At 46.8% G+C, this 14,646-nt stretch overlaps 1 protein-coding gene across 3 annotated transcripts in view; it reads right to left on the reverse strand.

Annotated features, from left to right (window-relative positions):
* Positions 1-14,646, reverse strand: part of kcnt1b (potassium sodium-activated channel subfamily T member 1b) — a 443,838-nt gene that overhangs the window by 116,856 nt on the left and 312,336 nt on the right. For all 3 annotated transcript variants that reach the window (XM_080212543.1, XM_080212545.1, XM_080212546.1), the window contains 2 exons: positions 13,525-13,705; positions 7,759-7,923 (listed from right to left, as the gene is read on the reverse strand). In XM_080212543.1, coding sequence (XP_080068669.1) covers positions 7,759-7,923; positions 13,525-13,705 — 346 coding nt within the window. The remainder of the gene's footprint in view (positions 1-7,758; positions 7,924-13,524; positions 13,706-14,646) is intronic.

Below are 14,646 nucleotides of genomic sequence, written 5' to 3' on the forward strand. Positions count from 1 at the left end.
AAAACTACTGTTCCTTGCGCATTATACAAACAAAGCATACCATTCATAGAGAAGGAAAGGAGAGGATGCAGAATGTAGTGTTACAGTCATAGCTAGGGTGTAGAGAAAGGTCAACTTCTTGCAAGGTATGTCTGTTTGAAAGTCTGATGGCAGCAGGGGAGAAGCTGCTCTTGATACGTGTCCTCAGACTTTTGTATCTTTTTCCCGAAGGAAGAAGGTGGAAGAGAGTAATCGGAACTCTACCCCCTCACCCGGCACAGAATCAAAGTGGGCCAGGGTCCGAGAAAGTGCCTGGGTCCAAAACTCTATGAAATTCCCTCCCTCCAAGCCTCTACCTCTCCCTCCTCCTGTCTAGAAGTATAGAAACTAGAAGTAGAGTAGGCCATTCAGCCCCACGCACCTGCACCACCATTCATTTTGATCATGGCTCACCACCAAATTCAAAATCCTGATCCTACCTTCCCCTTCATATCCCTCGATCCCATTAGCCCCAAGAGCTATATCTTCTTGAAATCACACAACATTTTGGCCTCAACTACTTTCTGTGGTCGTGAATTCCGCACATTCACCACTCTCTGGGTGAAGAAATTTCTCCTCACCTCAGTTCTACAAGGGTTACCCCTTATCCTCAAATTCTGACCCCAAGTTCTGGACTCCCCCACCATCAGGAAAATCCTCTACCCTGTCTATCCCTGTTAGAATTTTATAAGTTTCTACGAGATCCCCTCTCACTCTTCTAAGCTCCTGTGAATATAATCCTAATCTACTTATCTCTCCTCATAAGGCAGCCCTGCCATCCCAGGAATCAGCCTGGTAAACCTTCGCTGCACTCCCTCTGTGGCAAGGACATCCTTCCTCAGATAACAACACCAAAACTGCACACAACACTCCAGGTGTGATGTCCTTTAAAGTTTACCAAGCTTTAGGCCACTCCATTCTCATAAACTGCATTTTGTACAGAGGCAGTGGCCTCACCCCCACCAGTATAAAGGTCGGGGTGAGAGCAGATCTGTTCAACGAGGTCACCCAGAGCCAGGGGCAATTTAACAATGGACGGGCTGAAAACTGACACGACTTCTCCCCTCATCTGGGAAGAAGCCCCGCCTCCATGGGCCGCTGACCAATCAAATAGACGGCACTCGCAATCCCACAATGCCACCAGGAGAGGTGGCCATGTCTGGAACAGCTAATCCCCAAGGCCAAGGTGCAATAGGCTGGATACAGAAGCAAGTTGGAGTTTTTTGCCAAGCCTCAGTGAGGGGGCAGGGGATTAGGTTGATGAGGGTAAGGAAGGAACGTATAATGGGGGAGGAGAATTAACCGTGGCGAGGTCCTCCATTGAGTATAGGGGATCTGATCCCCTCCCCTCCAGCCAGCTGGCAAGACAGCAACAGGTTTTACTGGTGCACTCACCACACGGCGAGGGCAATCTCCTGTCACATCACTGGTTAAATACCAGTGGCAGTAAGAAGTGGCCTGAGGCAGCTATTAGTTGGCAACTTAATCTCAATCTGTCCAGGGGTTGGCAGGATGTCCAAGCTTCTCTCCCCTGCTGCTAAAATACCAGCAAAAATGGGCAGGATGGATCCAGGGCGCTGCTAACTCGCCAAATTATACACCCCTCCACCTGCCAGGCCTCCCCAGGGGGTGTAAAATCCAATCCAATATCTTCCCAAGACTCATGGGGTGGAATTTTACTGACATGTCCATCCAAGGTTCGTACAATCCCGTCTGAGGCCAACAGGGAATGCCAAACCTCTCCGGAATTGGGGCGCGTGGGCTGGTAAAATGGTGTCAAACATTTGCGACTTGCTGATGTGACGTGCCATTGGGATCTTCTATGCCTTTGAAGGAGCTACAGCTGTGTAAGATATCGATGTTTAATGCCAGAATGTATCACTTTCCTGACACAGTGACTGCTAATCAACTGAACCAGGATGTAAAGTAACTCTTGGACAAAGCAAGCCCTGCTTAATTGGCACCACATCCACAAATATCTGCTCCCTCCCCCACCGACACTCAGTAGGAACAGTCTGTACTATCTACAAGATGCATTGCGGAAATTCTGCAATGATCCTTAGACAGCACCTTCCAAACCCACAACCACTTCCATCTAGAAGGACAAGGGCAGCCAATACATGGGAACACCACCACCTCCAAGCCACTCACCATCCTAACTTGGAAATATATCGCCATTCCTTGGCTGTCGCTTGGTCAAAATCCTGGAACTCTCTCCCTAACGGCATCGTGGGTCAACCCACAGCACTTGGACTGCAGCATTTTAAGAAGGCAGCTCACCACCACCTTCTCGAGGGCAACTGGGGATGGACAATAAATACTAGCCCAGCCAGCGACACCCATGTCTGTGAATGTGAACTAAAAAAAAACTAGGCTGGGTACCAAGGCAGGAGAAACTGATCCATGCAGGTCCATATTTAAGAGGCATCTGGATGGGGACTTGAATAGGGGGGATACGGACCAAGTAAAGGCAGGAGGTTTTTTTCAGTTTAGTTAGGGCATCGTGATTGGCATGGGCTCAGAGGGCCTGTTCCTGTGCCATACTGTTCTATGTATGTAGATCTATAGGCCCAGAGGACAGAGGAGAAAAAGATGGGCTCGGTTTTATTCAAAGCTTATTCCAACCTGGGTGACATGATGGCACAATTGTTAGCACTGCTGCCTCACGGCGCCAGGGACCTGGGTTCGAATCTGGCCTCAGCTCACTGTGCAAGTTTGTATGTTTCCCCTGTGTCTGTGTGGGCTTCCTCTAGGTGCTCCAGTTTCCTCCCACAATCCAAAGATGTGCAGGTTAGATGGATTGGCCAGGGTAAGTTGCCCCCTAGTGTCAGGATGACTGGCTAGGTTAAATACATGGGGTTATGGGGATGGGGCCTGGGTGGAATTGGGGTCGGTGCAAACTCGATGGGCCAAATGGCCTCCTTCTGCATTGTGAGGTAACTATGATTTTCCATGAACCTTCTTGCAGAAACCAGAGCTCATTTTGTCTGACAGCAGAGTTCTAATCCACTCCCCATCTGGAGTCTCACCTTCAACACTCTTCCAAAATCAAAGGATTGCAAGGACGGTGATAATCTGTACAAACACTTGCTCGTTTTCTGGATTGTTGACAGATTCTTGCTTTGGGAGAATTTTTTTTTACATTTCTTTCCTCACTCTCTGCCTCCGCATTGGTGTCTCAGTCGCTGCTTAAATCCACATCCATCAAAAAACCCATCTGACGCGATTATAGATGGGGAGAAGCAAATCTCAGTCTCGGTTTCACACTTTGCAGATCTATTACTGACAGTGGGACAACTCGCTGTCGGAACTTGTGAGATTTCACGGCTGTGTGATAATCGGAAGGGATTTGCAGGCTCTCAGACAGAGATCTGTGAGTATCTGGAAGTCGTTACAGATCGGGAACCATTCAAAAGGCTCGTATGCTTCAGATAGTTTATCCAAAACCAGGAATTAAGTTGTGGCCTGGGTGGTTTTTTTTTAATTTTTATTTATCTATTAGTCACAAGTAAGGCTTACACTGACGCTGCAATGAAGTTACTGTGAAATTCGCCTAGTCGCCACACTCTGACGCCTGTTCGGGTCAATGCACCTAACTATCTTTCTGACTGTGGGAGGAAACTGGATCACCCGGAGGAAACCCATGCAGACACGGGGAGAATGTGCAGACTCCACACAGTAAAAAGTCTGACAACACCAGGTTTTAGTCCAACCTATTTATTTGATAATAATCAAATAAATAGGTTGGACTAAAACCTGGTGTTGTCAGACTTTTTACTGTGTTTACGCCAGTCCAACGCCGGCATACCCACATCAAGACTCCACACAGACAGTGACCCAAGCTGGGAATCGAACCCAGGTCCCTGGAGCTGTGAGGCACTGTGCCACCATTCTGCTCCTCTACTGCTCTTTACCAGACTCTTCAAAAGTGCATGGAGACAAGCCCCGAACCTATCACATTTCTTTTCTCTCTTGATTTTACATTTGTTTAGTGAAAGGACTTGTACACAGAGGAAAACGCATCTGGGTTGCTAGGTAGAAAAATCTTCCAGGCGGAAGTATGGATTTGCTGGTGAGATGGGGAGGTGGTGACATTGTGGTATTGTCACTGGGTTAGTAATCCAGAGACCCAGGGCAATACCAGGTTCCAGTCCCACCATGGCAGGTAGTGGAATTTAAAAACTCAGTAAAATATTTGGAGTTGATTCTCCGGCCTCCCAGCTGCGTGTTTCCTGCCGCCAGGAGGTGGCGCATTGTTTGCCAGCAGCGGGATTCTCCGTTCCTGCTGCTATCAATGGGAATTCCCAATGATGTCATCCCATGTATGCGGGAAGCCCGTGGGTAGGGGTGCACTACTGGCAGGACTGGAGAATCCCGCTGGCATGAACGGCTGGAGAATTCTGGCCTTGGAATTAAAAGCCTAATGATGACAATGAAACCATTGTCGATTGTCGTAAAAACCTACCTGGTTCACTAATGCCCTTTAGGGAAGGAAATCTGCAGTACTTCATAGAATCATAGAATCCCTGCAGTGCAGAAGGAGGCCATTTGGCCCATCAGGTCTACACTGACCACAATCCCACACAGGCCCTATCTCCACAACCCCATGCACTTACCGTAGCTAATCCTGACACAAAGGGGCAATTTAGCACGGCCAATCCACCTAACCTGCACATCTTTGGACTGTGGGAGGAAACCGGAGCACCCAGCGGAAACCCACACAGACACGGGGAGAATGTGCAAACTCCACACAGACAGTGACTCGAGGCCGGAATCAAATCCGGGCCCCTGGCACTGTGAGGCAGCAGCGTTAACCACTGTGCCACCATGCCACCCATGGAGTATTTGTGACTCCGAACCACATAGCAATGTGGGTGACTCTTAAATGGCCTTGGGAATGGTCTGGCAAGCCCCTCAGTTCACGGGCAGTTAGGATGCTGGCCCTGCCTATGAATGATTAAAGAAATATCAGGCATACAATGGTTGTGAAAGTGCATTCGCAATAAATATTATCGTACATATGTGGCAATCATCCCTCCATTTACTCTTGACCAGAGAGTCATTAACATTCACAGTGCTCTGTGATGATTTGTGGCATTCATAAAAACTAATGGGAATATTCTGATCTCCCTGCGGTTGGTTTATCGAGATGCCATCTGCAGAGCCGATCCTGGAGTGTTAATAAACATTGACTCAGCGACATAAAACTCAATGAGCCATCAAGGTGTGAGCTTTGACTCACAAATACATCGAGCTTTAACATCCACATCTCTTTAATATCCGCATCTGCGGGATTCTCCAGTCCCGCCATCAACGCACCCCGGCCCGTAGGTTTCCCGCCAGTGTGGGGTGAGATCAGTGGGAATTCCCATTGATAGCAGAGGGACCAGAAATCCCGCTGCTCGCAAACAACGCGCCACCTCCTGCTGGTGGGAAACAGGTGGCTGGAAGGCCAGAGAATATCATAGCGTCATCATAGACTCCCTACAGTGCAGAAAGAGGCCATTCAGCCCATTGAGTCTGCACCAACAACAATCCCACCTTTGCCTTAACCCCGTAACCACACATATTTACCCCACTAATCCCTCTAACCTACACATCCTGCAACACTAAGAATCAATTTAGCATGGCTAAGGCACCTAACCCTCACATCTTTGGAGTGTGGGAGGAAACTGGAGTACCCAGAGGAAACCCACGCAGACATGGGGAGAATGTACAAACTCCACATAGACAGTGATCCAAGACTAGGAATCGAACCCAGGTCCCTGGCGCTGTGAGGCAGCAGTGTTAATCACTGTGCCACCGTGCCACACAATGCTTTTATTTGAAGTATGCACTTTATCCTGATGGACCTTCTCACTAACATCAGTGAGGTGAACCAAAAACTGATATTTATTGAGCAATCTTTATGACCTCAGGATGACCCAACTGCTTTTTCGAAGTGTGGTTCCTGTTGTAGTGAAAAATATGTTGCAGCCAATTTGCACACAGAAAGTTCTTGCGCAGAGCACTGTGATAAAGGCTCCCACTCTCCCCTGCTGGGGAACCAACCTTAAAGGATTGCCATCGACAGGACTGGAAGATCCCGCCAAGAGGAAGGACCGGAAAATTCAGCCGACGGTTTTTGTTATACACGGCCGGCACGGTGGCACAGTGGTTAACACTGCTGCTTCACAGTGCCAGAGACGCAGGTTCGATTCTGACCTTGGATCACTGTCTGTGTGGAGTTAGCACATTCTCCCCGTGTCTGCATGTGTTTCCTCCTGCATTCCGAAGATGTGCAGATTAGGGGGAATAGCCATGCTCAATTGCCCCTTAGTGTCCCAAGATATGTAGCTTTGGGGGATTAGTGGGGTAAATGCATGGGATTACGGGGATAGGGTCTGGGTGAGGTGCTCTGTTGGAGAGTCAGTTGACTTGATGGGCCGAATGGCTTCCTTCTCCATCGTAGGGATTCTATGACTAATAATAAAAAGCCATTAAAAAAATTAATTTCTGAATCTAAATCTTTTTATTTTAGTAATGGCATTAAGCCATTGATTTTAACAGAACCATATGTATTAAATATCTCTCGAGTTTGCATGTTCTCCCCATGTCTGCGTGGGTTTCCTCCAGGTGGTCCAGTTTCCTCCCACTCTGCAAAGAGGTGCAGGTTAGGTGGATTGGCCATGCTAAATTGCTCCTTGGTGTTTAAAGATGTGTAGGTTTGGGGGATTGGGCCATGCTAACTTGCCCTTGAGTGACCCAAGATGTGTAGGTTTGGGGGATTGGCTGTGCTAAATGGGCAGGGTTATGTGGGTAGGGAGAGGGGGATGGGGCTGGGTAGGATGCTCTTTCAAAGATCCGAGGGGGTGAACAGCCTCTTTCTGCACTGTGTTGATTCTATAGATCCAAATAACAGACAGAAATTCAACACAAAAACACTAAACACAATGACGTCACTTTCCACAACCTTTGCTCTGTAATACCCGATGGTTACAAATTAGAAAAAAAAAATTTCAAAATGTATTTTGAAATACATTTTGAAATTTCAAATGAATCAAATACAAATGAAGTCAGCCCATGTCCAGACAACCGTGGACATGGGCTGACTTCATCTCCAGCTGGCTTGCGATCATAGATCCCAAACAACATCAAAGACCACACAGGGATAAAATGATAGTCAAAAAACAAAGTGACAACACAGGAGCAGGCCCTTAGGCCCTCCAAGCCCGTGCCGATCATGATTCCCTAACAAAACTAAGAAAAACTTTCTGCCTTTACTCAGTCCATATTCCTTCTATTCCCTCCCTATTCATGTACCCATCCAGATGCTTCTTAAATGTTGCTAATGTGCCTGCTTCCACCACTTCCTCTGGCAGCGCGTTCCAGGCACCCACCACTCTCTACGTGAAAAACTTCCCCTGCACATCTCCCTTAAACTTTCCCCCTCTCACCTTCAACCTGTGCCCCCTTGTAAATGACACTTCCACACCGGGGAAAAAGTCTCTGTCTATCCACCCTCTCTGTGCCCCTCATAATTTTGTCGACTTCTATCAGGTCTCCCCTCAGCCTCCATCTTTCCAGTGAAAACAATCCTAGTTTATTCAACCTCTCCTCCAAGTCAACACTTTGGAGAACAGGCAACCTCCTGGTGAACCCTTGTTGCAGTCTCTCCAAAGCTTCCCTGTCCTTCTGGTAGTGTGGCGACCAGAACTGCACACAATACTCCAAAAGAAAATAGTCGCCATTGACAGTTACCTGCAGCCTGGGGTGAGCGTAGAATTCATTGAGGAAATCCATCAGCAGGTCTATTTTTAATGAGCTGACGCACAGGACAACATGTTTCTCGGTCTGCGCTCGGTGCCGGCTGTAGTTACCACCGGATTTCTGCCTCTCCATCCACAGATAAACGAGCTCTTCGAACTGGAGGATAAAGGATTGCGGTGAGTCCCACTGACACAAACTGCAAGGGAAAACTGCCACAGTCAAATAAAATTTATTTATTCGTCACAAATAGGCTTACATTAACACTGCAATGAAGTTATTGTGAAAACCCCCTTGTCGCCACACTCTGGCGACTGTTCAGGTACACTGAGGGAGAATTTAGCATGGCCAATGCTCCTAATCTCTATCAGGTCTCCCCTCAGCCTCCCTGAAAACAATCCTAGTTTATTTGACCTCTCCTCATAGCCAACACCCTTGAGACAAGGCAACATCCTGGTGAACCTTCTTTGCACGCTCTCCAAAGATACCAAGTCCTTCTGGTAGTGTGACAACCAGAACTGCACACAAATACTCCAAATGATATTTTCTAATAGTCTAAATGCTCAGACAACATGCCAGCACTTCTCTTTAAATAACAGAGGGTGGGAATCTCTGCTCTCGGCCATGGTGGGGCCCACTGTGAACCAGGATGCAATGTTTGATGTATGAGAACAGTTGAGGACTCTGGATTTGCACTTGTTGGAGTTTAGAAGAATGGGGGAGAGGATCTTATTGAAACTTACAGGATACTGTGAGGCCTGGATAGAGTGGACATGGAGAGGATGTTTCCACTAGTAGGAAAAACTAGAACCAGAGGGCACAACCTCAGGCTAAAGGGATAATCCTTTAAAACAGAGATGAGGAGGAATGTCTTCAGCTAGAGAGTGGTGAATCTGTGGAACTCTTGAAAATACAGTGAAAAGTATTGTTTTCTGCGTGCTATACAGACAAAGCATACCGGTCATAGACAAGGAAAGCAAAGAGTGCAGAATGTAGTGTTACAGTCATAGCTACAGTGTAGAGAAAGATCAACTTAGTGCGAGGTAGGTCCAAACAAAAGTCTGATGGCAGCAGGGAAGAAGCTGTTTGTGAGTTGGTTGGGACTTGACCTCAGCCATTTATAGTTTTTTTCCCAACGGAAGAAGGTGGAAGAGAGAATGTCCAGGGTGCATGGGTTCCTTAATTATGCTGGCTGCTTTTCTGAGGCAGCGGGAAGTGTAGACAAAGTCAGTGGATGGGCTGGGACATCGCTGGCAGGCTGAAGAGTTCCCTCCGCGATTCCCACCTGAGAGATTGCTTTTCCCGATTTTCAATGCTCCTTGCTGGTGACATCATGAGGTTTTAACCTTATTTTAATGGTCTTGAATGGATTTTAATCTCATTAGCCAGATTCCCCCTCACTAATTATTCAAACCTCATTGACATCACATTGGTGGGCTTACAACAGGTTTTGGAAAACGGGATTCAGTTAAGGAGTTTCCCTCGCCGGGGAAGCAAAGCTAAAATATAGCCCCGGAGGGGAGGGGGACATTTCTGGGCAATGCACTGGCACTGCTCCTCTGGCACAGGTTGGCAGTGCCAACTTGGCAGTGCCAGGGCAGATCCGCTGGACAGTTCCGTGGGGGTGGATTCCCCTTATTTATATTAGGGAGACTGAGGCCCTGTGAGGAAGGGGGTGCGGAGAATGCCCTTGTGACTCTAGTGGTGATGGGGGGGTGGGGAGGTGAGATCACTCCGATGCCTGCACGGGGAAGAGGGGGTATGCCCTGATGTTGGTATTGTGGATGGTTGGAGGGAGCCTCATCGCTAGTGATATGGGAGGGGGGAATGTGGGGTGAGAAGGCCCTTGATGCTTGTGAGGGTCCTAACATGTATACAAGGAGGGTTATGGGATGGGGGGGCACTCTGTGCTGAGGGCGGCATGCTACAATGATGGCACCCCGCTCTCCATGGAGACTGTTTCTGCCTCTATCAGGCCTCATCCTACCAGACTGATGGCATAAACCTCTCCCACTGATTTTCTCTCTGAGTTTCAATCCAGGTGTGATTCTACTGACAGTCCAGAGAGCTATTATCAAAAGAAACTTTATTTAACAACACAGTTTAACTATAACAAATGAACTAGCTTAACATGTAATGATTGAACAATACTCAAACATGTCAATATGCAATTCTTAACTGCTAATCCATTACAACAAGCAATATTTGTCTTATAGACTTAAACCCCTTTTTATAATTAGTTCGGAAAACACAGACATACTTGCTTTGACTTGGATTAATAGTCCTGGAACTTTCAGAAGACCTTTGGAGAGAGATACAGAGGGACATCTGTTTCTTCTAGTAGGTCCAGGCAGCAACTACTTGTACTTTAAAATGAAAATGAGACTGGTCTTTTCTGGAAAGCTTAGATCCTCCCATTAATCACATGACTCTGTCCCTGTCAATCATCCTAATCAAATCTCACATCACTCTGCATGCCTAAGTCTAAAATTCAAGGAGAACCTAAATAAACAAAAGGTCCATTAACTCTACAAAGTAAAACATTCCGAGCTCAAATCAGCCTGCATTCTTAGCAGCTTCTGCATGCTTACCCGACATATGATTCCTGTAGCAAAACACTGCCACCTTAAACATAAAATATATCAAAATAATATGGTATCATCACAGAAGATCCGGAGTGAAAGCTGAGAGTGCGGCTAGAGAGCTACATGTCAGGTTTTCAGAGCGCGAAACTTTAAAAAAATTGGGGAAATGAGCTCAAATCCCACTGTATGACAACTGGGGACTCTGATGTTACATTAAGAAGCTGGAACGGGGCAGTGGGGAGAGGGAAACAAAACTAGCATCAGTAATGTTGACCGCAAAACTGCCAGACTATCGTAAAAACATATGTGGCTTACTGATGGTCATTAGAGATGGAAATCTGATTTCTGTAGCCAGCCTGGTGTACACCAGGTTATTAGCTGCCCTCTGAAAACCTCCCGGCTGCATCACACTGCGAGAGAGGAATTGGCCCCCAAATGCAAAAGTGCAATCAACTTCAGAGTCACGGAAGATAAAAATTTACATTTCTTTTCACTGGGCAGCATGGTGGTACAGTGGTTAACACTGCTGCCTCACAGGGACCCGGGTTCGATTCCCGGCTTGGGTCACTGTCTGTGCGGAGTGTGCACATTCTGAGGTGTCTGCGTGGATTTCCTCCGGGTGCTCCGCTTTCCTCCCACAGTCTAAAGACGTGTGGGTTAGGTGGATTGGCCATGTTAAATTGGCCCTAGTGTCAGAGGGATTAGCAGGGTGAATGTGTGGGCTTACAGGAATAGGGCCTGGGTGGGATTGTGGTACAGACTCGATGGGCCAAGTGGCCTCTTTCTGTACTGTAGGGATTCAATGATTACTACTTGCCAGGTGCTGAGGTGTCTGTTTCACATATGCTGGAAAAGTTAAGAGCCAAAACTCAGCGTCAGCACCAACTCGCTGCAATTTCCTCAATCTGCAGCCTTATCTTCTCCTCCTTAATGCTGCACTCATAATCTATTTCAGTCAGCTTCCAAAAGATCTGCATATTCATCACCAGAACATCAGAGCAAAGTGCTTTCAGGATTAGCATGTGTTTGATTAGGGCCAACCTGATGTCCCATTGGCTGTTCTGAGTGTTGAAAATCATTCGCTAATAACTTGTGCCTTGAAAGATTTCATATATTGAGAACTAAAAATGAATTTGTACTCCCAGTGGAAGCTACAGCAAGAGTCAGTCCACTTTTTAAAAAAATATACTGTAGGCGATGTTTAATTAGACAAAGATAAACCGGGTGGACCATGGCACAATGGTTAGCATTGCTGCTTCAGAGTGCTAGGGACTCAGTGTTCGATTCCTGGCTTGGGTCACTGTCTGTGTGGAGTTTGCATATTCTCCCTGTGTCTGCGTGGGATTCCTCCGGGTGCTCCCGTTTCCTCCCACAGCCCGAAGGACATTCTGGTTAGGTGCATTGACCCGAACAGGCGCCGGAGTGTGGCGACTAGGGGAATTTCACAGTAACTGCGTTGCAGTGTTAATGTAAGCTTTACTCCTGACTAACAAATAAACTTTAGCTTAACATGGGTGTTGCTGGCTGGCCAACATTTATTGACCATCTCTCATCGCCCTTGGATATCAGTTGAAGAGTTAACCACATTTTCCTACAATATACACAGGGACCCAGGTTTGATTCTTGGCTTGGGTCACTGTCTGTGCAGAGTCTGCACGTTCTCCCTGTGTCTGTGTGAGTTTCCTCCGGATGCTCCAGTTTCCTCCCACAGTCCGAAAGATGTGCTGGTTAGGTGCACTGCCCATGCCAACTTCTCCCTCAGTGTACCCGAACAGGCGCCAGAGTGTGGCAACTAGGAGATTTTCACAGTAACTTCATTACTCATGTAAGCCTCCTTGTGACTAATAAATAAACATTGCTCTGGCTCTGGATTCAGATGTAGGCCAGACTGGGTAAGGATGGCAGATTTCATTCCCTCAAGGACATTCGTGTACCAGATGGGTTTTTCTGACAATCGGCAATGGTTTCATGGTCATCAGTAGATTCTTAATTCCAGACAATTTCATTGAATTCAAGTTCCACCATCTGCCGTGGTGGGATTTGAACCCGGGTTCCCAGAACATTAGCTGAGTTTCTGGATTAATAGTCTAGCGATAATACCACTAGGACATCACATTGGATGTGTTGTACTGGATTCCTTTGGTTTTACACTAGATTTGCACATGTAACCTTCTCTTGTCATGTTCCATTGCGCTGGCAATGATTTTGGGTGGGATTTCCCAGTTTCCGTCAGCAGCAGAGAGTGCAAAAACCAGGAAACCCTGTCAACAGCAGCGGGACAGGAAGATCCTTCTGCCAGCCAGAACAAACTGTTGGGGGGCCCCAGCCAACATCTCAATGCCACGTTAATTGACTTAAAAGTATATGTAGAAAGGTGCAGGAAAGAATGGACCCATTGGTTGGCTGAGGGGCTGGTTTCTGCTGAAGTAAATCCAAGATGTGCAGGTTAGGTGGATTAGCCGTGGTAAATGTGTGGGGATATGGGGATAGGATGGAGGGAAAGGCCTGAGTCAGATGCTCTTTCGGAGAGTCGGTGCAGACTCGATGGGCTGAATGGCTTCTTTCTGCACTGTTGGGATTCTATGGTTCTATCTTGTGTTCCTGGCCTACCTGGTTCACTGTAGGGAAATCCCTGCTTTAAGTTGCAACCTTCAACTGAAGGAAGGGGAAGAGATTGCTTGTAAACCTGAATAGAGATAAAACTGGTTATATACCCCACCCAACTGACTTCATTGGAAATGGGAATAGTGGAGCAAGACAGAACAACAGAAAATAATTTGACCCAGGTGGAGTTTAATGCCACTCCAGTTTGCATCACATGTCCGCATGACCAGCTATTCAACATAAGACCATAAGACATAGGAGCAGAATTAGGCCACTCGGCCCATCGAGTCCGCTCCGCCATTCAATCATGGCTGATATTTTTCTCATCCCAATTCTCCTGCCTTTTCCCCATAACCCCTGATCCCTTTATTAATCAAGAACCTGTCTATCTCTGTCTTAAACAGCATTAACAGACTCCTGGCAGTAGGCAATTGGTCCATCCTCTCAGTTGTGGAAGGGTTCATAAGACGGGTCAGGTTATTGTCTTACGGTGAACCCTTGTGCTGATAAAAGTTGGCAAATAAATAAACGGCAAGCTTACAATGGTCCAAACGGCCTGTTTCATACATACCTGGAGAGGCAGCACCACCAAAGCAACACAGATCATGATGACAACAAGGAGTTGCGAAGGCCAAATCTGTGGTGTCACATCACCAAATCCAACCGTAGAGAAGGTGACAATGCAGAAGTAGAGGGAGTTGAAGAGAGTGAGCTTGTCTCCTGCTCGTTCCAAGTGCTGAATCCCACACGTCCTGGAACATTGAAGGGTACAGTTAAAGGTCAGAATTTCAACAATACCTTCCTGTTAAGTTAACCGGGAAACTTTTGAGGCAGTTTTAAAGTTTTTTTAAAATTTCAAAGTTTATTTCATTAGTGTCAGAAATAAGCTCACATTAACACTGGTCTGGATAGTACTGTTGTCGGTGCAGACTTGATGGGCTGAATGGCTTCTTTCTGCACTTTGGGGATTCTATGATTCGATGATGCTTTATTTTCAGAAAGCAGTCTAATTCCTGTCTGAATGCTTTCATTGAACTTGCCCTTACCACACTCTCAGACCTTAACCACTTGCTATGTTAAAAGTTAAAAGTTTATTTATTAATGTCACAAGTCGGTTTACATTAACACTGCAATGAAGTTACTGTGAAAATCCCCTCGTTGCCACACTCCAGTGCCTGTTCGGGTACACTGAGGGAGAATTTAGACATAGAACATAGAACAGTATAGTGCAGCACAGACCCTTCAGTCCTTGATGTTGCACCGAGCTTTGTCCGAAACCAAAATTAAGCTATCCCACTCCCTATCATCCTGGTATACTCCATGTGCCTATCCAATGAGCACTTGAAAGTTCCTAAAGTGTCCAACTCCGCTATCACAGCAAGCAGTGCATTCCACACTCCAACCACTCTCTGAGTAAAGAACCTACCTCGGACATCCCTCTTATATCTCCCACCATGAACCTTATAGTTATGCCAATAACTATAATAATTTAGCACGGCCAATGCACCTAACCAGCACGCCTTTCAGATTGTGGAAGGAAACCGGAGCACCCAAAGTAAACCCACGCAAACACGGGGAGAACATGCAGACTCCACACTGACCCAAGCTGGGAATTGAACCTGAGTCCCTGGCACTGAGAGGCAGCAGTGCTAACCACTGCAATGTTTTCTGTTTTCTTTCTATCACAAACCCA

Source organism: Carcharhinus amblyrhynchos, chromosome 25 (genome assembly GCF_965287045.1).
Source record: "Carcharhinus amblyrhynchos chromosome 25, sCarAmb.v2.hapA, whole genome shotgun sequence".
Taxonomy (NCBI): domain Eukaryota; kingdom Metazoa; phylum Chordata; class Chondrichthyes; order Carcharhiniformes; family Carcharhinidae; genus Carcharhinus; species Carcharhinus amblyrhynchos.